Genomic DNA, 24526 nt, shown 5'->3' with positions numbered 1-24526 from the left:
TACCAGTTGAACTGCTCCGTCTAGCGGCATTCCGATGTTAATTATTGAGTAAGTAAAAATGTCCTTCAAATCTTAACGTCAGAAATCTTGAAGCCGCCCGGGCACAGCCGCTGAAAGACCTCGGCCGGGTCGTACTTGCGCGCAGCCTCTCTGATCTTGCCGACGCCGTAGCTCTCGAGCACGCGCTGCGACTTGTCGGCGTAGTTGAGGTACGTCCAGTCGTGTACTGCGCTCTCGCCGAGCTCGTTCGTCGCAAAGTCCCTGATGGCCTGGATCCAGGCGGCGATCTTGGGCGGCGCAAACGCCTCCTGCTCGGCCGTCTTGACCATAGCCACGGCGAGGAACAGAACGCCGTTGTGGCCAGCCTCGGCCCGCTCGACGCCCATTACGTTGCCACCAGCCGCTGTGGATCGCTCCGCGTATGGCGTCGGCAGCGGCTGGTACAGGCACTGTGTGATGAAGTCGCCCGCGGGGATGAAGGCCTGCAGCTCCGACACGAGCACGTCGTGCGACGCCGAGGCCTTGGCCAGGATGCGCGCGCCGTTGCGGAACACCATCGTGAACCGTTGCGGAACCCATCGTGAACCACGTGTTGCTGATTATGCACAAGTCAGGATTTTGTTCTCAAATCTGAGCAGTCTAAACGAGGGCGGGGTGAGGCTTACTGATGGTTTGTTAGGGTGTTGTACTCAAACGCCATATCAGAGACCGATGTCATCTTGACCGAGTTGAACATCTCTAGCAAGGCTCGCCACCCGTCGTAGGCAGGCGGCTTCTCGATTCCGTCGACGTTGGCGTAGAGGGTGGCGACGAAAATCTCCTTGAAGTCGGGCATGTGGGTGAAGACACACACGAGGCTGCTCGCCGGGTCGGCGCACACGCCTTCGGTAAAGGCCACAAACGCGTCGATGGCGCATGGGATGACCTGCTTGGGGAAAATGGTCATGGCTCCCCAAACAGCCGAGCACTCAATGGCTGTCATGGTGAAGCGCGTGACGATGCCAAAATTGTTGGATCCGCCCCTGAGCACCCAGAATAGGTCGGCGTGCTCGTCTGCCGTGGCCGCCACGACGCGCCCGTCGGCAAGCACCACCTCGTACCCCACCACGTTGTCGCACGCGAAGCCGCGCTGCGCACCGCAAAGGGCTGCCATGGCTGCTTGTTCTTTTGCCTTTGTCCCTGGCTGTACAGAGTTGGGGTCTGCAGTAAGCGCGAGAAACGCTGTGTTCGGGCTCGAGCTTCAGACGTGAGAACCTGTGAGTTATTCAGAGTGATGAGCGGGCATGAGTACGCAGCTCCAGCAGGCAGCAGGCAGCAACCCTCAAAGAAGCGGCATCTTCAGTGCCCTCGGTGACCTCGGCTTAGACCAACAACCAACAACCCGCCAACTTACCATATCCACGCATTCAATACAAACTTAAATAATGCACAGCACCAATACGGCCACCACGTATAATTGCCTTGGTAGATTTTGGGGAGGAGAGCGTGCAGGACCGGAGTGTCTATAAGAGTTTGATAAGCCAATAACACTTTGTATTGCACTGATACTGTGCATTATTTAAGTTTGTATTGAACGAGAAGATACGGTTAGCAGAGGAGGAGTGGAATCTTCGAGCCTCTGTAACGATGTCCCCCTGAACCTGGACCGCGGGTCGGCCCCTTGAGCGGGAGGGCTTCGCGGGCCCGCGACACATTTGTGCATGGTCATGGCAGGTTCCAACTCTCACGGAAGTAGTTGGCCAAACGAGACTATCTGCCAACTCCATGTTTCATATACTCACACATCTATACTCGCGGCCCGTTGAGCGTGGATACGGACACCCTGTTAGTGCCTTGGATTATGGACCGTCTCCCTCGGGCTCCTCTACAACGGCACGGCACCCTTCTCATCAAATAAAAATTTTAAGCGGTGTAAACGGCCGGCACCTAAGGGCTCCTAGCTGATCCACAGCCCATTAACATCCACCTAGTCCGCTAAAAATGGAGACTTAGCCCCTGTGACCTTACCTCTGATGCCCTCTGAGCAATGGCCACATGCATCCCAAAACTACCGGGGAGCTTGGCAGCCGTTTTCACGCACCTTTGCGCCATCTCCATTATAAAATATAACGGTCGGGAATCTCCATCAAAGTCTGCCGCCGGAGGTGGTAGTCAGAGTGTCGATCTCTCGGGTTCTGAAAGCTCTTGCTACCTCTCGACGGGGTCGAACACGGTCCCCGAGTCCTCAGTGTCGTTGCCATTGCCGCTGCCGCTGCCGTTGCCGTTGCCAGAGAGCCACCCGGCTAGGTTGGCAGGGTTGGTAGCTCATGTATATAGGCCAAAGCCTGCGACGGTGCTTCCCCAAGTACTGCGAGAATTTCGGAGCCCCTTGGACTTTGGAAGTGCCAGTCCTATTAGAGACAGTAACCAGTCCAACACGGCGGTGCTGTCAGTGGATTGCTCAAAAATTGCCGCCATCGTCAACGGAGTCCCGGTGGCTATCGCGCCCCCTGAGGGCTACGTGGTCGACTTCGACCACCCACAGCAAAACAGCTTGATCCAGGCATACTGGCTCTTCAGCGTCGGGAACTTTCTTACGTTTCTCTTCATGTCCCAGCGGGTGTATGTAAAGCTTATCATCCAGCGGCGAGTGCAAATAGAAGATGGTAAGTCCGTATCCACAACTTCACAAGGCATTCCTGGACGACCAGAATTTCTAAAATTTCCCTTTTGGGGGTTCATTTTCTCCTTGGGACCGAAGAAAAATCGACGCTAAGCTCGAGGCTTGTCAAAGCTGACCTTTGAGTGCTGGAATACAGATCTTCTCGACCGCTCTTCAGTCGATGATACTTCGCATGTTCACCACACCACCGTATTCTAGGAATGCCCAGTCTAGGGTTGAGAGAATGGAGGATGCTGACACTCGGTATCAGGAGACTTCCTTCGGGGATTATGGGGGTGCACGGCTGGGAGATGCCTCTCAGCAAGTTCATGCTCTTTATGCAGTCGCTGTACTAGCTACCGATCCTCTATAACCCAGTCTAGTGCGGCGCAAAGCTAGCGCCGCTTCTCTACTAGCGCCTGCTATCGCAGAGGTGGTTCTAAATTATGGTATAGAGCGTCATATTCATTGTGGTAGGCTCGTCGGTGGCCATCATGTTCGCCACCATCTTTGCATGTCAGCCAGTTGCGGCCGCATGGGACCTCACAATCACGGAGTTCACATGCATCAATCGTGTGGCCTTGCACGAAGCCACGGCCATCATAGGTGCCGTCACTGACTTGCTCGTCTTGGCTGTGCCAGTCTCTATTGTCGTCACGCTGCAGATCACGACGTGGCTGAAGATTGGGCTGATTGGCTTTTTCATTATTGGTGCGATGTGGGTGTCAGCTGCTCGTCGCTATTATTGTCGGCTCCAGAATTGACAGCCAGAGACAGAACCTCATTTACTTCCATCATGCGACTGGTGGCCCTCATTAACTCGCTGGATAATGAGGACAAGTCGTGGGGCGCCGGCGTCGTACTTCTCTGGATCTTTGCTGAATCCAACTTGGCCATCATCTGTGGGCCCACGACGACAATCAAACCCTACGTCGCCCCTCGGCTCCTCGGCTCGAGCGCGAACACGTCCAAGTACGGGGCTGGGGGCAACACGGCGAAGATGGGCAACTCGTCGCACGCGCTGCGCACATTTGGTGGCACGGGCGGCGGCAGCGAGACTTCGACCTTGGTGTGAACGGGCCACGCCACGACAAGTATTACCGCTTCGACGACGGGATCATGTACCCCCTTGAGACGGTCGCCGGAGTCGAGACCTAGAGCCGTGTGGTGCCGTCGACGCTGGCGACAGCGACGGATCCCTTTTGGAAGATGACATCCAGTCCGCCAAGAAGGGTCTTGAAAAGGCCATCATCCTCTAGACAAGAACCGCGACGGTGACTTACGAAAGAGCATCGGCGATTGAGGCTGGAGAGGCCGGCCGGTGAACCTGTCCGAGGCGTTTCATTCCTTTTTTTTGTACCTCTGCATGTAAGTAAGGACCCGAAGCCTTATGCGCATTCGTAAAGAAGCCGCCACGGCGATAATCAATGACTTGAGCCTGGGACTCAACATGGAGTGATTGGAGTGACAGGAATCACATTCCGTTCGTAAATTTTATCCAGAATTCCTTGTGTCAGCGTGGAAATCTTTAAAATAACGTAAGACTGTAGCCGAGAAAGCTTCACGTAAAAGGGCCAGAAAGATTTCAAGGACCACAGCGGCTTGAAGCTATTCGCGAGACGATGTAAATTTGGTTCGATTGAAACGTCGTGTGTGGTTGCCGACGCGAAAGAGTGACAGCGCCTTGGCAGGGTTAGGGTCTTCGCCGGGGTTTAAACTTCCTGCCAAGACTGCCAGGTGGTCGAGACTCGAGATTCCTCCCGTCCAAGTCCATCTCTGGAGTCACTCACGTCCGTAATGCTGGTGCAGCCCCTATCAGACCAATTCCAATGACATTTCTTTCCCCTCCACCTTGAGCTTGTTACTGCGTTGTGTACCTGCCAATTTTGTGACTGCGACGGGATCGCATGCGCACGATGGCCGCCAGTCTTTGGCTCGAGGGCGGGGCTTTTAATTGCGCTGGGATTTTGCTCCACCTGCTGCTGATTCCCATGTCGCGAGCGCTCCCCTCGCCGGGGCTACCGATGGTCATCAACACTTGGGGCGGGCCATTCACGGCTGCCACTGATGCTGCGTATCTAGCGCTTCTGACGGAAGGCTCTTCGGCTCTGGACGCCGTCGAGACTGGCTGCGCTACATGCGAGCGCAACCAGTGCGACTCTACCGTCGGCTTCGGTGGCTCACCTGACGAGGCCTGCGAGACGACGCTCGACGCGCTCCTCATGGATGGCACCACCATGAAGTCCGGCGCAGTGGCGGGGCTGCGGCGCGTTCGCGACGCCGTCTCGGTCGCTCGTTTTGTGCTTGAGCGCACTTCGCACTCACTGCTAGTCGGCGATCACGCCACACGCTTCGCCGTTGAGAGCGGCTTCCGCGAGGAGCACGAGATAGCAGACGACGGGGCCGGCCTGTGGACGCCAGCGTCGCGTGCGCAGTGCGACGCCTGGAAGCGCGCCAATTGCCAACCCAACTATCGCATCAATGTTGTACCAAACCCCGCCTCGTCCTGTGGGCCGTACACACCCTCGCCCGTAGACGCGTCGTCCCTTGCCAACCTTGCGACGACGCTGTCTCCCGCCTCATCTCACGACACCATCTCCATGGTGGCGATCCACGCGTCCGGCCCGATGGCGGCTGGCACCTCGACAAATGGCGCATCGCACAAGATCCCGGGCCGTGTCGGGGACGGCCCTATCGTCGGGAGTGGGTCGTATGTTGATGGGGACGTGGGCGGCTGTGGCGCGACCGGCGATGGCGACATTATGATGCGCTTCTTGCCTTGCTACCAGGCAGTGGAAAACCTGAGGCGAGGCATGCCTCCCCAGGAAGCTGCCGAGGACGCGGTAAGGCGGATGGTGCGCAAGTATCCGAACATTGCAAGCGGCATCGTTGTAGTGGACAGGCATGGCGAGCACGGCGCTGCGGGTTCGGGTTGGACGTTCACGTACGCGTTTAGGGGGGGCTCAATGAACGCGACCGAAGTGATTACGGTCCCGCCAGTCGAGTTTGGCCAAGAACCAATGTACAGACAGGACACATCGGAGCGAGTATACGAGTTGTAAAATGTGCATTTCTCTGGGGGGGCCAGACAAGAGCGCTGAAATCACCTTACCCTCCATTCAACGATCTGCACCCCGGACCGCCCCGGTCTCTGAAATCGCGGGCGCAGGAATGGGCGATGCGGGAGCCAATCAGCCCCTCGCCCGTTCCTTGCGCTATGCCCAAACAGTCGCCAGGTAATCTCGGCGATTGCTGTCTCACGGCCTGGGCACCAACAGCAGGTGGCGCGTGTGCTCGAGTTTTTCCCTCCGACCTCACTTGCCGTCAGCTTCAATGTCTACCATCGCGTGAGTCGTTGTTGCAGACCCGCCGCAACGGCGGCACGCCCTTCATTTGTCTTGTTTTTTTTTGGATCAAAATACGCAGGCATCTTCCGTTTATACATTCTTTTAGAGAGATCCAATACCGGCGCACGCGCAGCCATTGCGCGCTGAGATCGCGCCACCCTCGTTCATTTTATTCCACCCCGGCTGTTCATCATGGGCTGGCTCGTTCTTTTCTCCGCCCTCGCCGGTGCCGCCACTCGCGTCATGGCCGCTAGTGGCACAGTTTGGGCTACACCTCATGAACAGTACTCGTCGTCGGTCGGCGTTCTCGGCTGCAAGGTCAACACGGACCGCATCGCGTACTGGCCCAGTTCGGTCGACTGTACGAATATATGTATCTCACTGAGTTATGAGGGGCGCACCGTCCATCTTCTTCGCATCGACCAGAGCCAGGGCGCTCACGACATTAGCTACGACGCCTGGAACTATCTGTACAGCGGTTATCCAGCTACGGACAAGCCCACGGCCGGTGGTGCCACTGCCATGGAATACGCAGACCTCGACCCGTCGGCCTGCGCCGACCTGATCTACACCGACGGAAGCAAGCTGCCGCTGAGCGCGTCTAACAGCATGAACTTCCTGGCCAGCTGTCTCAATCAGAAAGACAGCTGGGTTGGACAGAACCACATTCTCTTCAACATCCTCGACCCCATCTGCTCCTGGGGCTACGACGAATCGTGCCAGCTTGACTGGCCCACAGCCAACCAGGCTACCTGCCCACACCCCCTCGGAACGCCCGGCGTTCTGACCAACACCCCCGTTTACAACATTCGTTACCCAACCGGCCAGAAGGTGCTTGCCAATGCCCCCCAAGATGGAGCGGCGACGCCGCCGGTTGTCAACGCCGCTGCCCCTAATGCCGCCCACCGCGTTGCCGCCGAGCGGAGTGCTATCGCTCCGTTAGCGGCCGTATTTTCCTTTCTCGCCTATTTGCTTACATGATGGACTCAATTGTCCCGTTTCTGCGGAGCTGCTATGCTTGCTTCAAGCCCAGGCACCGGCTGAATTGTTAATACAATGATTACATCGGCTTTTGTAGATACCCCTTGTATATAGTTATCCATAGTCCACTGTAATTATTAGACCTGCCTGACGTCTTTTGTATGCACTTAGCACCTACCTAGTCCCCGGGATGAACCTTCCCTGGAGGTTGAACCCATCTGTCAATTCAAGTTCATCCGTCATTCTTGATCACATCCAAAGTCGTTTCGTCACTGTCTCTACCTGGTCCCCAGGGTGAGGAAGACTTTCGGCGGCCCCTTTTCCCACAGGATGCAGATCTGCTGCTTGCTCATCCAGTCACGGCTCTCGTTGGCAGGGCGTAAGTCAAAGCCCCACAGCATATGCACGAGAATAAGGATGGGGAGCATACTAGTCCAAGACCAGCGAAGACGACAGGTCCCAGGCCTATCCATATCAAAAATTGCATCACAGGAGAGTGAGACTGAGCAGTGAGCACTTGAGCAGGGGCCAAGATATTATGCTGTTGTTGAGGGACCACAGAGTGGTAGCTAATCTACTCCTCAGCCAGCCCGAGCGATGAGATAGAGTGTTGGTAAGGCCCTTCCCCATCACGTTGTCCAAGGAGTTATGCTAGAACTGCAGCTGTTTTTCATCAATATACGACTACGAAATAAGTCACAGGCCGACTTCTGCCATGTTTCTATTAGAAGAGATTATGAGTGAGGGGCAAGCCGACAAGCTGAAATATGTTGAGCAAGCAGAACGTCCAATCTCGGCAAGAAACTTGCGCCATGCACTTTTGTTAGATGTCCAGGTGATTAAAGTATTCGCAGCGACCATAAGATGGAGGCTGGATTGGTAAAGCTCGCTCTCCACATTAACTTGCGGGATATCTTGTGCCGTCAGCGCACTCACTCAATTTATGCGCTAATTCTCACAGCTATATCTGGCTGACCCGAGAAATATTTCCTCTTTCACCTGTCGAGGCAACTATTCACTCTTTCCAATACTCCCCTTCACATTGAGCTTGTTCTTTTGTAAGTGTGTATATCGATCTAGTTCTAATTAGCCTTCATGTCCCTCTGCAAGCTGAGTTGGTACTACATGGGGAGATCTTTCAAGTAAGAAGCAAACCTCACTGAACAGATTTGCACAAGCTTTTCATCCCTGAAGTGATGCCACAGCTTTGTTACACTTGCCGGTTCTACGAGTAGAGAGTGCGCACGTGCCTCATTATACTCCAAAGCTTCCAAATATCTCATGACTAATTGGAATAAGTAGGGCAAAATAACTAAGGCAGCGGGTTTGAGCAACACCTTAACTACCTTAGGTACAAGAACGAGTATTGCGTTTGGAAGACACAAGTGTGGGAAAGGGCCTAGTATGCGCAGAGACTAAAAGCAAACCGTTCTACTAATAGTTAATAATTACAGCTCTCTCATGAAAAGCAGTCGTTTGCAAAACGCCTTCTCTGGTCGGAGACAATGAGATGGCCAGTGAGTGGCAGACATAATTGCCGGCCATGCAATCCCGCTCTCGGAAGGTTTAGGAACTCCGACTTCGCAATTGACGCAAGAAATGGAAGACGGGGCCGACAGAGGTGCGTCTTGGCAAATCATGTCGTACAATTCGAACTCGTGGCCCGACTTCCTCCACTCGAGCCAATCCGGGCGCGTTTGGCAACGGCAGACGTTCTGAAAGGTGTCGAGGGTGACGACCCGCAAAACCGAGGAGAGCGTCTGTAAAACGCTCGACCGCGCATTGCCGAGCCAAACGAAGGAAAATGGAGAAAACGGGAACGAGATTGTGGATCAAGCCAGTGAAGAGAGCCGGCCCGGTCGGCAGCCCTGCCGCCTCAGTGGAACAGTCCCAATGGCTAAACTTTTGGTGCCTTCTGGCCAAAGTGGAGGGGCAGAAGTCGCCAACGACGCTGCGACAGGGCAAGCAGCAGGCATTCCCCATCACCTCCTGCCCCAGCCTGAAGAAGCCCCACTGTTAACGAGACGAGCTGTTGCTGGGCAAAATTGGGTGTGTCTTCGCTCCGTGTCCTAACACAAAAAGGCAAACAGATGCCGTCACTGGACCGCTCGTGTCTGCCCTGGGTCCAGGGCATCGAGTGGTTATCGCACCCATCCCACTTATTAGTTCCAAACGGCTTGGCCGCTGGATGGTCCCGGAAGCGGGTCGTGGGAAAGAAGGTCCGAAATCAGATGCATCTGAAGAAAAAACATCTCAAAACATTTCGGTTCGGTGAAATGCATGCCACCATGCAATCTGCAGGAAGCGCAATTGCGCCATTTGCGCCCCCGTCAATCGGGAGCTCAACGGTGAATTCGATCTGCGTCCACTAGCATGGACATTTCTGGCACGCCAGCTTACCTGGGTGGGAAGATTGTACGAAGCTTGAGTTGCACAATGACCAACTGCCTGATCAAACACGGTCCCGGGCACAGCAAAGACAAGAAGGTGGGGCCGACGGGGTTTTATCGTGGTGGTCGACGGTCGATGGTCGGCAGGGGCTGTGCTGTGCCGCGCCTGCCATCCTTGATTCCCGACGGAAAATTACGTCGATGGCTCTTCAAAAACCATCACGTCTCCTTCCTCGAAGCTCGAACCCGAGCAACTCAACGACACAATACTTTAAGTACCACGTGTATTACCTCTGTGGTCCCGCTTCAATAGCCAGTGACCGGCCGTATTTCTTTCCAGTCGAGGCCTCTTTCCAAATATAGAAAGGGTCTCAAACACGACTGCGGGCATCTCACATTTCTACCTACCCCGCCGTGCCCGCCCCCCCTCCCTGGCTGACGCCTGCCCCACCTTCCATCTTGCATCTTGACCTGGCTGCAATCCAACGTCATCACCAGAACTAAAACCAACACTGCGAACCTGACACCTGCCCAGCGCTGACGGGCCCCGCCATACGCCGACTCAAAGACAATCGACACTGCCACTTGCGCTCAACACACTTCTCCCTTCCTTTCTTCGAGAACCACTGCGAATCGGATACACGCAATCCTGAACCGAACGCCTCTTTGTCCTCCACTCCACGAGCTAAACCTCCACCCAATACCTAGTCACGATGCCTGGTGTTGTCGACGAACCCGCAGATTCTCCCGGTCGGCTGCTGCTGATCTCCAACCGACTGCCCATCACCATCAAGCGCTCGGACGATGGCCAATACACATTTTCCATGTCTTCGGGCGGTCTCGTCACGGGCCTGAGCGGCTTGTCCAAGACAACGAGCTTCCAATGGTATGGGTGGCCGGGCCTCGAAGTTCCCGAAGTGGAGGCTGGACCTATGGTACAGCGATTGAAGGACGAATACAATGCAGTCCCCGTCTTCGTGGACGACGAGCTGGCCGATCGCCATTACAATGGCTTTGCAAGTAAGTCTTGGCTGCGGGTGCCTGGCTGGTTGCTGGTTGCTGTCTAACCACAATACCCGACAGACTCGATCCTATGGCCTCTTTTCCACTACCACCCCGGTGAGATCACGTTCGACGAGTCCGCCTGGGCTGCCTACCGTGAGGTCAACCGGCTGTTCGCCAAGACTGTCGCCAAGGACGTACAGGATGGCGATCTGGTCTGGGTACACGACTACCACCTGATGCTGCTCCCCGAAATGTTGCGCGAGGAGATTGGAAACACCAAGAAGAACGTCAAGATTGGCTTCTTCTTACACACGCCCTTCCCCAGCAGCGAGATCTACCGTATCCTTCCAGTCAGAGAGTCCCTTCTGCTCGGTGTTTTGGATTGCGACCTCATTGGGTTCCATACCTATGACTACGCGAGACATTTCCTGAGCAGCTGTTCGAGAATACTGTAAGACCGTCTCTTCCCTGCATTGGCTCGTCTTCTGAGCTAACAATGAACAGTTCCACGCCGACAACTCCTAACGGCGTTGACTTTAATGGAAAGTTTGTTACGGTCGGCGCTTTTCCCATTGGAATCGACCCGGAAAAGTTTGTTGAGGGGCTACAGAAGCCCAGTGTCCTAGCGCGTATCTCTGCCCTGAAGCGCAAGTTTGAGGGTGTCAAGCTGATCGTGGGTGTTGATCGGCTTGATTACATCAAAGGTGTGCCACAGAAGCTGCACGCTCTGGAAGTGTTTCTCACGGAGCACCCCGAGTGGATCGGGAAAATCGTTCTAGTTCAGGTTGCTGTGCCTAGCCGACAGGACGTGGAGGAGTATCAGAACCTCAGGGCAGTCGTCAACGAACTGGTTGGTCGCATTAACGGCAGGTTTGGCACGATCGAGTTCATGCCGATCCACTTCCTGCACCAGTCGGTTTCGTTTGAAGAGCTCACAGCGCTTTATGCCGTCAGCGACGTCTGTCTCGTCAGCTCCACCCGCGACGGCATGAACCTTGTATCTTACGAATACATCGCTACACAGCGCGAGCGCCACGGAGTCATGATACTCTCCGAGTTCACAGGCGCGGCGCAGAGCTTGAATGGAAGCCTTATCGTCAACCCGTGGAACACAGAGGAGCTGGCAAACGCGATTCACGATGCCGTCACCATGAGTGCCGAGCAGCGCGAGGCTAACTTCCGCAAGTTGGAGCGTTATGTGTTTAAGTACACGAGCTCATGGTGGGGTCAGAGCTTCGTGACCGAGTTGACGCGTATTAGTGCCGTCGAGGAGGAGCCCGAGGTCTCAACCAAGCTCACTATTGGGAGCGCCAAGGATGCCGTGGTAAGCGCTGCGAATAAAGCAGTGAAGGGAGTTTCAGATGCTGTCTCAGGTGGCTCGAGCTCGAAGGAGTGAACGAGGCGGGCGTGAGTTAAAGATCCAGAGTTGTCTAGATGTTTGGGACCTCCCTCGTTCTTTATTTCTGCATGCCATACTCCAGGTGTTGCTGGATTTATCCAAACCAGAGCCGGTACTGAGGTTGCGATCCTCGACAACAATCATTTACAGAGCCCTGGGCTTGGGCGCACTGAGTCATGGCAGAAACGTTGGGCTACCAACCGCTTTATACGTAGCGGTTCCTGCCACGACCTCAGGGCTAGAGGTATTGCATGAAGCGCGGCGTCATAGTATACATTATCAGCTTCTTGGCAACAGCCTCTTCAGTTATTGTGCTAAATGAGGGACGGAGTTCGGTTGGGTTGCTTTACTCGTCTTTTCTCCTAAGTAAAACCAAACTTCACCCAGGTCTCAAACTTGGAATTGTATCGTATACCCACCAGATAGCCTTCCAAATATGGTATCATTTCGCATATGTTATCTCTCTCACTCTATCAAGTAAGTGCCTTGTACAAAATCTCATTCTCACAGCTAACTACGCCGTCATCGACCTAACCGCTACCGCTGCCATACCGAGCCACAGACACGCCTTCGTTTGCTTTCCAAGCAATAAACTATTCGCAGCATTTGTTGATCGCGGCGAGTCTGTTGCAGAGGTGGCAGTTCCAGTACTGATGGTAGAAGGAGACGGAGAGTTCGTCGAAGGCAGAGAGGAAGACGACGACGACGACGGCGACGACGATGACGACGACGACGACGACGACGACGACGGAGAAGGAACCGTATCGCCGATACTAAAACACACACAAACTCGACGCGCACTTCGCTCGGCCCAAAGAGGGTGATCTGGCTGCGGTCCCCAGGGGTCTGGGGGTGGCTAATAAACATAGCCACGGCTGCCTTGCGCTTCTGCGCCTCTATATCGCGAACATTGAGGGTCGACGTATACGGCAGGCTCGTGTTGCCCGAGGTGGGCTGCAGCTTGAACTTTTCCGTCTTGATGCTGCTGTACTTTTCTGTCTCGCTAGCCACGACGGGCGCTGCAAATTCATGCGCAGCGCGCGGTTAGTTATGACAGTCACGTTTCGGTTGGACTTGGCTTTGCCTGTGGGGATCAGGGGAAGCCAGTGATCCTGGCTGCCAATGGGTCAGGCCAGGTAACGTACCACAGACCGCGAGAGTGGCCGGAAAGTCGTCAAATAGGTCCGCAGGGCACGACAGGTTGCCTCGTAGCTCAAGCCGCTGCGTGTGCAGGTCTTGCAGTGCCGTCCGGCCTGGCCATGCCCCAGCCTGCACGCGCACGATGAGCGCCGCCACAGCCTCCTACAGGTTCCGCACGCAGTCGCTGCCTAGCACCGCCGTGCAGTCGTTGCTCGAGGAGGGTAAAGTGCTGCTATCCGTGCCTGCGGTGGCGTTGGTGAAGAGGGCGCCGAGTCCTGTCTCGGTCTCCGCCGCGGGTGTGAAGTTGAGTGCCCCAAAACGCTTCAAGGTCCGCCTGGCTCAGCTCGTCCACCGCGTACACCAGCGTCGGCGGCTCGACGAGCAGCGGCGTGAACGGCACGGCTGCCCGCCCGGATGTCGATGCCTCCTTAAGGCACGGGTGCCGGAAGGATACGCCGTAGTTGAAGTGGTATGCCCGCGTGAGGAAGTGGCGTGGTGATGACGACGATGCGAGAAGCGCTGCTGCAACCACGATGGTAAATGTCTTGTGGGTTAACCGTGCCGCCATGGTGTTACTGGAATGATCATACCAGCTTCCTGGAAACTGTGTGCCTAGTTAATTGGGTTGCATTCCTATGAATTTGGGTTGTGGGCAGAAGAGAAGGGTATCAAATAGCAACACTAAGCACTCCGAAAGCACTTTGAAAACAAATATCTTCTACCCACTCTTGAAAAAAAAGCGTCCTGACGCCATTTCAATCAAGAAAGCGGCACCGAAGAGTCCCGTCTTGGTCTAAACGGGTTAGAGACGTTGTGCAAGCTGGCAGTAAAAGGGCGAAGCCCATATCAAGCGGGTCTTGGCTCTTGGCACTTGAATTCACTGCCCATCCCAGCCGAAATCTGAGGTGGAAACGACGGCCGTAAAGTGGGCAGAATAAAATACGACTCACTGGACTTGGGAAAGCGCCTGTCTGTCTAGACTAACGCAGAGAAGGAAAAAAAGGAGAAAAAAAAGCTGCTACCTTCTTGCTCTATCGGTTGCCCCTTGACTTGTCAAGCTTTGTTGTGGTAAAGATTACCAAACTAAGGTGTCTTTCCTGAATAGTAAGTAGGTATTACTTATCCATTGGAGAGCCTATATTCACCCCCCCGCATAAAAGTTAGTAATTATTGCTTCTGATCAAACCGAACATGGCAGAATGAGCATCGAGACCCTACTCCCATGCTGAACAGTGTGCGTCACGGCCTTGAGCTCTTCCGCCAGAGTTCGGTTCACCCCCGTCCCCGGATTCCGCGCTATCAGGGGGAAGGAGCCGCCGGCTACTATCACCCTGATACGCGTGCCCTTCTTGAATACGTGCGCTCGATCCACCAGCGCGAGCGAAAACATGCCGCCCTGAGCGTCCTGTGGTTCCAAGTAGTCCAGCGCCTGCCAGCTTCCGGTGAGGTTATGAGACACGCCGTCGGTGTCGACCTCGCTCAGGCGGATCCAGAGATCGGCGTATGGGACTCCGGTTGAGTGTGCGAGCTACACGACGGGCTTGCCCATCATTTTGACGTCCTGGGTCAGCGGTGGGCTCGTGTAGACGAGGACGTCGGGTCTCGAAGTGTAGACACTATCGTCCACCCGTCCGCCGCGGGCCATCAGGGGCCCGCCAACTGTCGGTGTGGGGTTGTGGGGATCGTAGGTGAAGGATGCAGGGGGCGAGTCGGCTGCCGGGAGTTGTTCATCGATAGTCTTGTCGCCGTGGAGGTAAAAGCTGCGCTGTTGGGTTGCTGGTGGCTAAGACGGCAAGGAGCGCTATTCTTCGGCGCCCGTGACGAACACCCTGACCGAAAGCGGGCGGTGGTCCTTTTTCCGGCCTGTGAAGTACTCATCCAAGAAATCGAAGACCTCGGGCATCGCATTCGTCCCGCAGGCCTCGATTTGCGTCCATGATCCGACTGTCAGGTAGACCTTGATGCCGCGGTCGCGTACGCGAGCGTACGCTGCCATGGTCTGAACTGTCAAGGTATCGTACCACCCGCCCCGGAGGAGCAAGGGTATCTTGATGTGTTCAAGAGCTGCGCGGTGCTTGGCCTGGGCCCAGAAAGGGTCATCGACATTTGGAGTTTTCATGGCATCCAGTGCGTAAGACGCCCTCCCTTCGAAGAACTTCTCCGCCGCTTCGGAAATGGGGGTGGCCTGCATGGTCAACATCAGTTTCATCGGGTCGAGTATGCTCGAGCATCCGGCGCTAGTGATCTGATCCTGCCTGGCGACCATGTGGGACCAGGAAATACGGTCCATACGATACGCGCCGTTTGTCCAGACAAGCAGCGAGTTGCCGAAAACGCTGCACAGGTTGACGGACGCGACGAGGTCCTCGGGCGGATCTCGCAGCAGCGCCCACTGGACGTAGCCCATGTAGCTAGGCCCGAAGGTGAAAAACTTGCCCGGGTATCACGGCTGCTGGCGCATCCACTTGACGACGGCCTGCGAGTCTGCCTGCTCCGTCATGGCCGCAACAAAGACGCTCCCTGAGCCGGCCGTGCCGCGACAGCTGACCAGGAGGACCATGTATCCGCGCCCAGCGAAGGCCTTAGCGTTGGTGAGGGTCATGACGCCCGCGCGGCCATAGGGGCAGAGCACGTAGATGAGCCCGTGTGGCTTGCGGCCCGCCGGGAGATCGGGCTGGTAGAAGTCGCCGGCCAACTCGACACCGTCGGGCATCGGGATGCGCTTCGCGGACGCCGTATAGCTATTCTCATCGGGGCCCATGACCTTGGCCAGGTTCGCCGTCTCTCGTACCTCGTACGAGTCTGGAGATGCTGATGCCATGGCTGACGGCGTATCTGGTCCAAACCCAAATGGCAAGACGCAACTCTCTACGACCTGGAGAGGGATGGCAGTAGGTCAAGTTATGGCTCCTTTCTTGGCGTCTGGAATTGTTTAGAGGTGGATGATAGACACAATTATGGCCAAGTAGTTAGGTGACCGGAGTTCCGGCAATAACACCTTCCCCCGGATCCGCGTCCCCCGAATAGTAGAACTCGCTCCTGATTTTTGGACAACTTGACCATTTAGCGTTTTCCTAGCGGGATAACCTTGGACCGACTGGGTCAAGTTATACGCTCCCCGATGTACCTAATACCCCCAAAAATCGTTATCACGGCTTCTGGGCCCCATTGGCAGACCACAGAGTGCCCTAGGCGGTCGTACCGGCAATGGCGTTGTGGGAGCCAGGACTCAGAATCACGAAAGGTCCGGGCGGTAAAGTGTTATAGAAAATGCCAGGAGACAGGAGATCAAATTGGGATCCGGCGCAGCACCGCTCTTTAGCACCTCCATCGATTGAAGTTGGGCGAAAAAAATTAAGGATTTACGGCGGTTGTGTTGCATATTGGCGCGTCAAAGGCATAAATTACCGGGACAATGAGCTTGCAACAGATCGCATTCGTCGGATTGGAAAATTTGGGGTCGTGGCTGCGCCTTTGATTACAACGTGGCTTGGCGGAGATGCAACGCAAGCGACAAGTCACGAAAGCGACGAATACGACGAAAGCGAGAAAAGCTGTCCGTTGTTGGGTTTCGGCAGGGATCGGGAGCTTGGCTAGGCCGAATCGAAGAAAAGAGGGCCCACAACCCCGCCAAACATCACAAGATTATGGCCAATCACAGGCCGGTTTCTTTGATTGAGCCTGGAGGCCCCCAACCCGAGCCACTGACAGCCAGACGTACGTGTGCGCCTTTCCCTTTCAGGATCCATTCCGCGAGCCAAAAGCCACTTCAAAACACTCCCCCCACAAAAAACTGGACGCTCGTGGCACCTATAGGTATATAAGGAAATCTCGTCTTTTCTAGCTGATTAATTTGCTGCCCCGGACATGTCCACGACTCGCCATCCCGAAAAGTGAAGATCGATTCCAGACACCATGTTCCTCGCGGTGAAATATGTCAGGAAGAAGCTCAAGGAGCGGCGCGAAAGGGAAACCTCTGAAGAGGTCCCCGAAAGGCCCCCAACTCCAACTGGCGGGGCTTTCCCTCGCTCTCAACCTCAAGCTCAACAACTAGAATCAGATGGCCCCGTCAATGGCACCGAGAACGGCAATTCCACGGCCGTTGCCTCAGCCGTTGGCCCCAGGCCTCAGACCACGGCAGTGAAGAAGGCTAAAGAAGAAAGCCCCGAGGCCAAGGCGGAGAAGAAGAGACGGTACAAGTACCGGTTGAAGATTGTATTTGGCCTCACGTTTCCCTTCATGCTGCAAGCTCTCGACACGACCATCATCGCATCGGCCCTGCCGTTTATTGCCCGGGACTTCAGTGAGCTCTCCTGCCCCTTACTTTTGTTTCTTGGCACGATTCTAACCGGTTCCCCCCTCGGTAATTAAGACGAGGTCAGCCAGCTCAACTGGATCATATCCTCCTTCAACCTCACGTCGGCCGCCTTCCTGCCCTTCTGGGCCCAGATAGCCGATGTCTTTGGCCGGCACGCCACCCTCCATGCCACCATCATCATCATGACCATTGGGTCGGCCATCTGCACGGGCGCGCCAACGTCGTCGTTCGGGGTGCTGCTTCTGGGCAGGGCCCTGCAGGGCGTGGGCGCCGCCGGCGTCAACATATGCGTGCGCACCATCCTCGCCGACCGTGTCAGCTTGGCCGAGTACGCCATGAACTACACCGTCTTCGCCATCGTGTCGGCCATCAGCTTCAGCGTCGGCCCCGTGGCCGGCGGGTACTTGACTCAGGTCAGCTGGCGCTGGTGCTTCGCCATCAACCTGCCAGTTGCTGCTGTGGCTATCGTCCTCGTCGTCGTGCTGCTGCGCAAGGAGCTGCTCGGCCCGCAGCCGCTGCCTGAGCTCGGTGAGGCGCCGCCCCAGCCGTTGCCCCTGCCCGGCGAAAAGACGGAAAGGCCGCCAATGGCAGCCCCGAGCCGCGCTGCCACGCGCCGCGGCCGCTTCCTGCTCCGTCTCGCCACCATCGACTACGGCGGCCAGCTTCTCTTCCTCTGGGGGCTGGGGCTGGTGATCCTGGCTCTTACATGGGGCGGCGCGTCGTACCCGTGGGACTCGGCAGACGTCCTGGCGCCGCTTGTTATCGGCATGGTTCTGTCGGCCGCCTGGCTTCTATACCAATACGCCATGGTTCCGGGCCGCGTGATGGCTCGCCTCTTCCCTCGCCAGCGGCCCATGATGCCTTGGCGCCTGCTCGTGCAGCGCAACATTACCTTGCTGTTCTTCATCAACTTCTCCCTCGGCTCCGCCATGTTCTCCATCATGTACTTTATGGATCTCTTCTTCACTCTTGTTCAGGGGAACAGTGCCAGCAGCTCCGGGATTGCTCTTCTGTATTTCTTGCCTGGGCTTGGCGGTACGTCATTTACTCTCTATATTGTCCTATATCTCGAGTCCCCTATGCTAATCAGTCATCTCGAACACAGTTGGTGCCTATACGGCCATTTTCTTCACAAACAAATGGCCGCGGCAAACTTTGCCCTCGCTCCTGCTCGGCGCCGTTGCGTCGGCCGTGGGCATCACGGTGATAGCGGTGGAGATTGGGACGGCGCAGCCCCGGACGGCGGTCCTCTACGCCATGATGGCGATCGTGGGCGTGGGCGTCGGCATCCGCTTCAACCCGGGCGCCCTGCACGGACTTGCGTACTTCCCGACCATGACGGCGCAGATCTCGTGCCTGGTCTCGTTTGCCTTCCCCTTTGGCGGCACCATCACCCTGACCCTCATGTCCACTGTGCTCAACAACCGCAGCGGTCCCAACCACGTCGATCCCAAGTCTGGCATCTACTGGGCCTTCATTGCAATTGTGCCCATCATGTGGGCCATTGTAATCATTACCACCTTCCTCGGAAATGTGTGGATCATCCCACGCGACAAGACTGCTGAGGGCGAGGGAGCAGCCCACGAAGTCGTCCACGGCGCCTATCTGTGGAGCATCGTTAGGGGCAAGAAGCTCGAGAGAGTGCGCATGAGCAGAGACGATCAGTCTGGTGTTGTGGGTGGCAGTGCTGTTGTGCAGCCCGAGAGGCAAGCGGATGTTGAGGCCGCTCGGTAATGGGGAGCCGGTGTGGAGTGACGGATATATCCAGACGGGCATGTCTGGACGGACAGGCATAATGGGATTGTCTTATGTATAGATATGGGACTTTGGATTTGCACATTGGAAAACGGTTTTGTCATACCCCGAGTTAGCTACTCACCCTCATTATTTCTCTTATCTAATTGGACCTAGTTATTTATTGAGCTTCTCTTTTGTTAGTGTCCTATATCTTGTTGTCTGCTATTTCTTTAGAGGCTATGCCTTGAGATGATCTCAGAGCATTGTTTTGTTGCCCCCCGATCAGGAGCGTCGGTAAGGAGGGGGCAGTGTCTGGTTTGTCATCCCCGGTAAGACCCGACACGGAGCTTCGGCTTTCAATCTCACCCCGTAATAAGATGAAGCCCTGGCCCGGACAGTACCCTGTGCAGATTATTATGGTGGTTCCTCTGTCAGCGTTGGTTGCGTTGGCCTTATTAAGAATCGGGCCGTGTTTATCAATAAGACCATGCAAAGCGAACGAGTAGCGTATCTCATCTTTGCTCACATGCCTCTACATCGTGGTTTGGCCACGCCCAGGTCACTGGGTGTCGCGCTGTGAGTCTCCTTGTCCCTTTTTACCACCACTTCGCTCTCAGGCTACTGTTCAAAGTCGAGACACAATTTTAGAGGCTCTAAATGACCGCATGACGGCAGAGGCATGCGAACCACAATCTGCATTACTTCCATCAAGTCGTCTAGGCTGCAGTAGCTATCTAATTATATGTTTCATAAATTCGTGTTCGTAATTAGACCCCCAAAAATCATGCGATTGTTGACATGGCCCCTAGATTCTTCGCTCCTCACGCACACGTTGTCGGCGCACCCCCCTCGGCGGGATACTGCGGCAGACCCGTGGCGCAAGCGCAGTACGGGGTGCTAACGCTCCCGCTGCAGTAGCTCGGCGTAGTCACGGTCAGGCAGTAGTCGTTGGTGCTGTAGCTCGTCGTCATGCCGGCAACGCAGTCGGCGAAGGGCATGCAGTAGACGCTGTAGGGGCTCTCAGACTGCCAGCTGTAGTATTGGCCGTCGCCGCACGCGCACTGCACGACCGAGATGACGGTGCTGACGCCGCCGGCCAGCGTGCCCGAGAACAGCGTCGACGTTGTGTAGGCTGTCTCGCCGTTGGGCGGGCACGTCGTCGTGATCCAGCTGGCGTCGACTGGATAGCAGATCTGGCCCTCCTCGCAGTGGCCGTACTGGATCGTGCCCGGGAAATAGCCCGAGTCGCACGACAGGGGCGGCGGGGCGCTGTAGCAATACGAGTACGTGTGGCCGTAGGTGCACTCGGTTGTGGTTTTGACGGTCGAGCCGCCAGTGCAGGTGAGCCCTGGGGCGGTGGTGATGGCGCTTGGTGGTGGCGTGGTGGATGTGATGGGGGCGATGGTGGAGGATGGTGGCGCGCTGACTTGAGGGAAGCCGGCGGCGAGTCCGATGACGGCAGCCCCAAAGAGTAGATGAGACAGCATGGTGGTGGTTGTTGCGTGTGGTGATTAAGTCCTATTATAGGACGAGAAGCAATTTAATTAATTAATTATCGAAAGAAAGATCGTCAAATACCTCGAACTATGGTTGTGGATTGACGCGGGAACTCGGGATGCAGACGAGGGCTTGACGTTGATCGAGAAAGCGGATCTCCCAAGACATCTTATACAAAACAGGTGGCCAACAAAAGTGACGTCTATTGGCAAGGGGTAAATGGATCGGCACCTTGGCACTGCCAGGAAGCCTGGGGCCGGTAGGGTGGAGTGGACTCTTGGGGAATGTCCATCACGTGTTCCAATGCACACTGTTTGTTGCGTCATGGATGATGGGCTCGTGGTGAATACGAGCGCGGTGGGCACGGATTCGGCCCGTCCGGTAATGTCACGCTAATTCCGGATGAAGCAGAAGAGGACGCCAATGGACCCGGTGTATGGGTATTAATTGTCTGACTGGGCTGTGAGCCTGCGAGCCCGTGCTGCGGTGCAGCGAATCAGCATGCCAAGGAGCGCCCGCGATCGTGGGCCGCCCCACGGGCCCAGCAAATCAACAAACAGCAAGTGGCAGTGGCCAAATGTGAAGCAGCCCGAGCTAGCAAAAGGACGCTTGCCTTTAACTTGCCCAAAAAGTACACCGCCCCTTCCATATCATCGGTATGGCAGCGTTAGCATGCCACCTGGAATTGATCCGCATGCTTGCGGCCCGGACACGAGCATATACGAGAAAGTGGGTGCGAATGGCGGGCTGACTGATCGGCATACATAATTATTGCTCGGGTGACTGCGGAAAACAACCCTGAGGTTCCATGAGCACCTTCCCAAGCCGAGTTCCGACAGAATGGGCCTGCAATCGTACAAATGTCTTTTAAGGGCCGAAAACTTGCCTGAACATATGCACAATCGTTAGTGACATTTTAACAATGGCCAGTACCAAAGCAACGACCGGTGGCAGTTCTGCTGAGAACAAGCATTGAAGCATAGACTTCTTTCGCCCGACACGGCCGGTCCCGAGAATAAGTGGTTTCGATTCTAGTCATTTCTGTCATGATAAACTGCCAAGTGACTGAGTATAAGTGTTGGAACAACGCGCATTCCAGCCACATAGAGGTGGCTGTAGCAACGCATTCATCAGCCACACAGGTGGCGGTGGAGGCGTAGGGGTCCCAGATTCCATATAAGTGGCCTACGGCCACCTCTTTCTTCTAGATGGACATAGAAAACAATGACCATCACTTGAACCACCAGCTTTCGGCGTGCAGCACGCCCTGTTGTTTCCAGTACTGGTACCTGGTGATTCCAACAATAAGTGACAAAGGCCAAGGCCAGCGTAGTCTGTTGGGTTTCATAGTTCATGAAAGGAAACATTCAGGCCGAAAAGATACGACGTGGTTTGTCGGCCCCATGGGAATGAGAAGGACCGCTATCGGGTGAATATTGATTAGAGGTGCTCTTCTCCCATATCGAAAGTTCTCAAACACTCTAGCGCACAAAATCTATTTCCATTCCTGTGCCCGGGAATCTATTTGAACGTTCTTCTCGTGATCTCATCTTCCATTCCTTCGCCTTTTCTGCTCTCCGCGTCATTCTTCCCTTTGAGGGATCCTGAGATCTCATCTGCTCGCTCTCCTCTTGAGCTTCCGACCCAGACCCCCAAACGTGCCTGTAACCATGTTGTCTCCCGACGAACCTTCCGGCCAAGTTTCCCCTGGTTTCCGAGCCGTACTTCGCACGAGCGCCGACCTCCCGCCGCTGCAAAAGACGGCTTGTGACGATATTCTGGTGGCTCTCGCGGCGGCAAATGGTGTGGCAAGTAGTCTCGCAGACATCGAGCAGCGAAGAGACAGCCTGTTCGAAGCCGTGTTCAATCATTGGGACACCGAGAAGCGGATTCATCACCCTGGCAAAATTCGCAACGCCCCCACCGCCGATACTGCTCTCCTAGTGGGTACGTGGAGCAAGGACCTGCCGCCGTCGGTGGCGGCGAAAAAGAAGGCTGCCGACGGTAGTATCACTCTCGAACCTGTCGACGCCCCAGTCATCCCCATCCAGCGCAAGCAAGGAGCTCCTGCGTTCCTGCGGCCTCGCCTGAACTACGACGAAGGCAGTCTTGCGTTCAAAGTTTTTGACAGCAAGAACATGGCAGCCAACCCGTGCTATGTCGCCTACCACAATTTCTGGACAATCGAGCAGGCCCGGGCCGAGGCCATCGCCAAGTTCGACCTGCACGAGATCAAGAGAGTGACTGAGCACAACCGCAACCTCGTCATCTACTGGGCGCGTAAGCGTCTCGCTAGGGGCATCTCCGAGTCCCCCAACCTATACATCGCCGCAGGCGCTGAACCCTATACCGTGCCAGCGGCACCTGTTCAGGACGACGGCATCGAGGAGAACCGCAACGAGTTAGTCCCACTACGCACTTGCCGAGATATTTTGTTCATGCACAGAATGACGGTTGAGTGTATGATGAAGATTAAAAATGAATATCCCATGCCAGCTAGCCCCTTTTGAGGCGGCAACCCAAGCACAGGCTGTGGCAACAGACCTATGCGCCTCCCGAATGTTGCCCTCAGTAATTACCATAGGCAGGCATGGCCCTGAGCCGCCGCTGCTTTACCCTGAGTTGTGGTGAGCGAGGTGTGTGTACTGCACAGCCCCTGTGCCGCGTTTCTGGCTACCCCGGCTAAAGTTGCTATTTACCAAAAAAAAAAAAAAAAAAAGACTTCCTGTTTTCCTGTAGACCTAGATCTGGGTACACACGATCGGACCACCATTGCAGAGACTGCTCGTTGAAAACCTTTCAAAGGCTCTAGTATCGGTATAGTGGATGTTTATAAAGAGGCATTACCATTGTTTATAGGGCTATATTCGTGTTTTAAGGATGTTGAAATAACTAGACGTGGCGACCCAACAAGGAAATCGCCCCACAACGAAATCTCTGCCCCTGTCATCTAATTTCCCGGCCTTCAACTTCTACACAACACAACTTCATCAATTCTAGTCCAAACAGCTTCAAAATACGACATGTCGGACCGTCGAGAGCAGCTCATTCAAGCTGCAATACTTGCAGTTGAGCAGGGCGCCTCACAGAAAGACGCGGCCAAGTTATACGGCATCCCTGCTTCCACCCTCTGAAAACGCATCCACGGGGCAGAAAGTCGTGCCCAAAGTAAACAAACCGAAAGAAATCTCTCCAATGCACAGGAAAGCTTTCTAGCCGACTGGTGCCTCAATGAGGAAGCTGCAGGGCGCGCTCCTAGCCGTCGTCAAGTGCAGAGATTCGCTCAAGCTATACTGAATGAGGCCGGCACGACGAAGGCCGTTGGGGAGCGGTATGTAGACCGCTTTCTACGCCGCAACCCGGCGGTAAAGATGAAGAATTCGACCTTGTTGGAATCCTCTCGCGTGCGCGGTTCAACTCGTGAAGCTTTCGAGGACTTCTTCAAGCGACTGGCCTTCCAAATCGAGGATAAAAAGGTTATCCCGGCCAACATAGCCAATATGGATGAACACGGTATGCAGGAGCTCGAGACCCGGGCCGGAAAGGTCATAGGAAGCTCCCTGACGAATCGAACTTACGTTCAAAGCTCTGATGCAACAACCTGGATCTCAGTCATCGAATGCGGCACTGCTGAGGGCATTCGTTTGAAGCCTGTGATTATATTTACCGGGGCCAGTCTTCAAGGATAACACTTTCTCGATAACCTCGAGCTGGAGGCTGAATTCCCGGAATGGAAGTACGATTACTCAATTACCGGTTGGAGCAACGCCCAGATCGCGATAAAATGGCTCAAAGAGGTCTACTTGATCCAAACCAGGCCCCAAAGGCCGGGGGATTGGCGTATATTGATCCTTGACGAGCATTCGAGCCATATGAACGAAGACTTCATGTTGTTGGCCTTCCAACATAAGGTCCAGCTTGTCTTTTTACCCTCACATACATCGCACAAGTCCCAGCCTCTCGACCGCTCGGTATTTTCACCCTTGAAGAACTACTTCAGGCAAAACACCAAGGCCCTAGCCAGCTTTACATCGTCAGCTCCTATCAACAAGGTTCGGTTTCTTTTCTGCT

General features: G+C 55.3%; 11 protein-coding genes across 11 annotated transcripts; 6 read left to right on the top strand and 5 right to left on the bottom strand.

Moving 5' to 3' along the window:
* Positions 1–65: 65 nt before the first annotated feature.
* Positions 66–557, bottom strand: B0T26DRAFT_753333 (uncharacterized protein; the record flags this gene model as incomplete). The annotated part of the gene is made up of 1 exon (XM_060445661.1): positions 66–557. One exon carries the CDS (start codon positions 555–557, stop codon positions 66–68), a length of 492 nt encoding a protein of 163 aa, XP_060294516.1.
* On the bottom strand, positions 478–1056 carry B0T26DRAFT_716733 (uncharacterized protein). The gene has a single exon (XM_060442284.1). The coding sequence runs from the start codon at positions 980–982 to the stop codon at positions 662–664; it is 321 nt and encodes a 106-aa protein (XP_060294515.1). The 5' UTR covers positions 983–1056; the 3' UTR covers positions 478–661.
* A 227-nt stretch (positions 1057–1283) lies between these two features.
* Positions 1284–3716, top strand: B0T26DRAFT_742013 (uncharacterized protein; the record flags this gene model as incomplete). Its single annotated transcript, XM_060444050.1, has 5 exons — positions 1284–1287; positions 2433–2649; positions 2892–2990; positions 3099–3359; positions 3419–3716. The coding sequence occupies 5 exons, from the start codon at positions 1284–1286 to the stop codon at positions 3714–3716; spliced, it is 879 nt and encodes a 292-aa protein (XP_060294514.1).
* A 916-nt stretch (positions 3717–4632) lies between these two features.
* Positions 4633–5703, top strand: B0T26DRAFT_649337 (nucleophile aminohydrolase; the record flags this gene model as incomplete). Its single annotated transcript, XM_060438080.1, has 1 exon — positions 4633–5703. The coding sequence occupies one exon, from the start codon at positions 4633–4635 to the stop codon at positions 5701–5703; it is 1071 nt and encodes a 356-aa protein (XP_060294513.1).
* A 477-nt stretch (positions 5704–6180) lies between these two features.
* Positions 6181–7210, top strand: B0T26DRAFT_813336 (uncharacterized protein; the record flags this gene model as incomplete). The annotated part of the gene is made up of 2 exons (XM_060447330.1): positions 6181–6936; positions 7022–7210. 2 exons carry the CDS (start codon positions 6181–6183, stop codon positions 7046–7048), a joined length of 783 nt encoding a protein of 260 aa, XP_060294512.1. The 3' UTR covers positions 7049–7210.
* Positions 7211–9872: 2662 nt separating this feature from the next.
* Positions 9873–11887, top strand: B0T26DRAFT_358760 (glycosyltransferase family 20 protein). Its single transcript, XM_060434592.1, has 3 exons — positions 9873–10379; positions 10443–10815; positions 10869–11887. Exons 1-3 carry the CDS (start codon positions 10073–10075, stop codon positions 11758–11760), a joined length of 1572 nt encoding a protein of 523 aa, XP_060294511.1. The 5' UTR covers positions 9873–10072; the 3' UTR covers positions 11761–11887.
* A 469-nt stretch (positions 11888–12356) lies between these two features.
* Positions 12357–13471, bottom strand: B0T26DRAFT_753326 (uncharacterized protein; the record flags this gene model as incomplete). Its single annotated transcript, XM_060445660.1, has 4 exons — positions 12357–12536; positions 12565–12782; positions 12909–13065; positions 13256–13471. The coding sequence occupies 4 exons, from the start codon at positions 13469–13471 to the stop codon at positions 12357–12359; spliced, it is 771 nt and encodes a 256-aa protein (XP_060294510.1).
* Positions 13472–14083: 612 nt separating this feature from the next.
* B0T26DRAFT_677552 (galactose-binding domain-like protein) lies at positions 14084–15724 on the bottom strand (the record flags this gene model as incomplete). The annotated part of the gene is made up of 4 exons (XM_060440114.1): positions 14084–14308; positions 14438–14663; positions 14730–15314; positions 15351–15724. The coding sequence occupies 4 exons, from the start codon at positions 15722–15724 to the stop codon at positions 14084–14086; spliced, it is 1410 nt and encodes a 469-aa protein (XP_060294509.1).
* Positions 15725–16818: 1094 nt separating this feature from the next.
* On the top strand, positions 16819–18955 carry B0T26DRAFT_651332 (major facilitator superfamily domain-containing protein; the record flags this gene model as incomplete). Its single annotated transcript, XM_060438268.1, has 4 exons — positions 16819–17206; positions 17276–17749; positions 17813–18256; positions 18327–18955. 4 exons carry the CDS (start codon positions 16819–16821, stop codon positions 18953–18955), a joined length of 1935 nt encoding a protein of 644 aa, XP_060294508.1.
* Positions 18956–19779: 824 nt separating this feature from the next.
* On the bottom strand, positions 19780–20445 carry B0T26DRAFT_753323 (uncharacterized protein; the record flags this gene model as incomplete). The annotated part of the gene is made up of 1 exon (XM_060445659.1): positions 19780–20445. The coding sequence occupies one exon, from the start codon at positions 20443–20445 to the stop codon at positions 19780–19782; it is 666 nt and encodes a 221-aa protein (XP_060294507.1).
* Positions 20446–22274: 1829 nt separating this feature from the next.
* Positions 22275–23015, top strand: B0T26DRAFT_716713 (uncharacterized protein). Its single transcript, XM_060442283.1, has one exon. The coding sequence runs from the start codon at positions 22594–22596 to the stop codon at positions 22963–22965; it is 372 nt and encodes a 123-aa protein (XP_060294506.1). The 5' UTR covers positions 22275–22593; the 3' UTR covers positions 22966–23015.
* Positions 23016–24526: the final 1511 nt, after the last annotated feature.

This window comes from Lasiosphaeria miniovina (genome assembly GCF_030549165.1).
Source record: "Lasiosphaeria miniovina strain SMH2392-1A chromosome Unknown B0T26scaffold_5, whole genome shotgun sequence".
NCBI classification, from domain to species: domain Eukaryota; kingdom Fungi; phylum Ascomycota; class Sordariomycetes; order Sordariales; family Lasiosphaeriaceae; genus Lasiosphaeria; species Lasiosphaeria miniovina.
The sequence above is the reverse complement of the archived record's forward strand: the minus strand, read 5'-3'. Positions and strand labels throughout refer to the sequence as shown.

Excerpts from the sequence above, each read along its gene's own strand:
- B0T26DRAFT_716713 (XM_060442283.1), top strand. The coding sequence starts at position 22,594 with ATGGCAGCCAACCCGTGCTATGTCGCCTACCACAATTTCTGGACAATC.
- B0T26DRAFT_358760 (XM_060434592.1), top strand. The coding sequence starts at position 10,073 with ATGCCTGGTGTTGTCGACGAACCCGCAGATTCTCCCGGTCGGCTGCTG. Across the intron at positions 10,380-10,442 it reads CCATTACAATGGCTTTGCAA|ACTCGATCCTATGGCCTCTT; the intron begins GTAAGTCTTGGC and ends AATACCCGACAG. Across the intron at positions 10,816-10,868 it reads AGCAGCTGTTCGAGAATACT|TTCCACGCCGACAACTCCTA; the intron begins GTAAGACCGTCT and ends AACAATGAACAG.
- B0T26DRAFT_716733 (XM_060442284.1), bottom strand. The coding sequence starts at position 982 with ATGACAGCCATTGAGTGCTCGGCTGTTTGGGGAGCCATGACCATTTTC.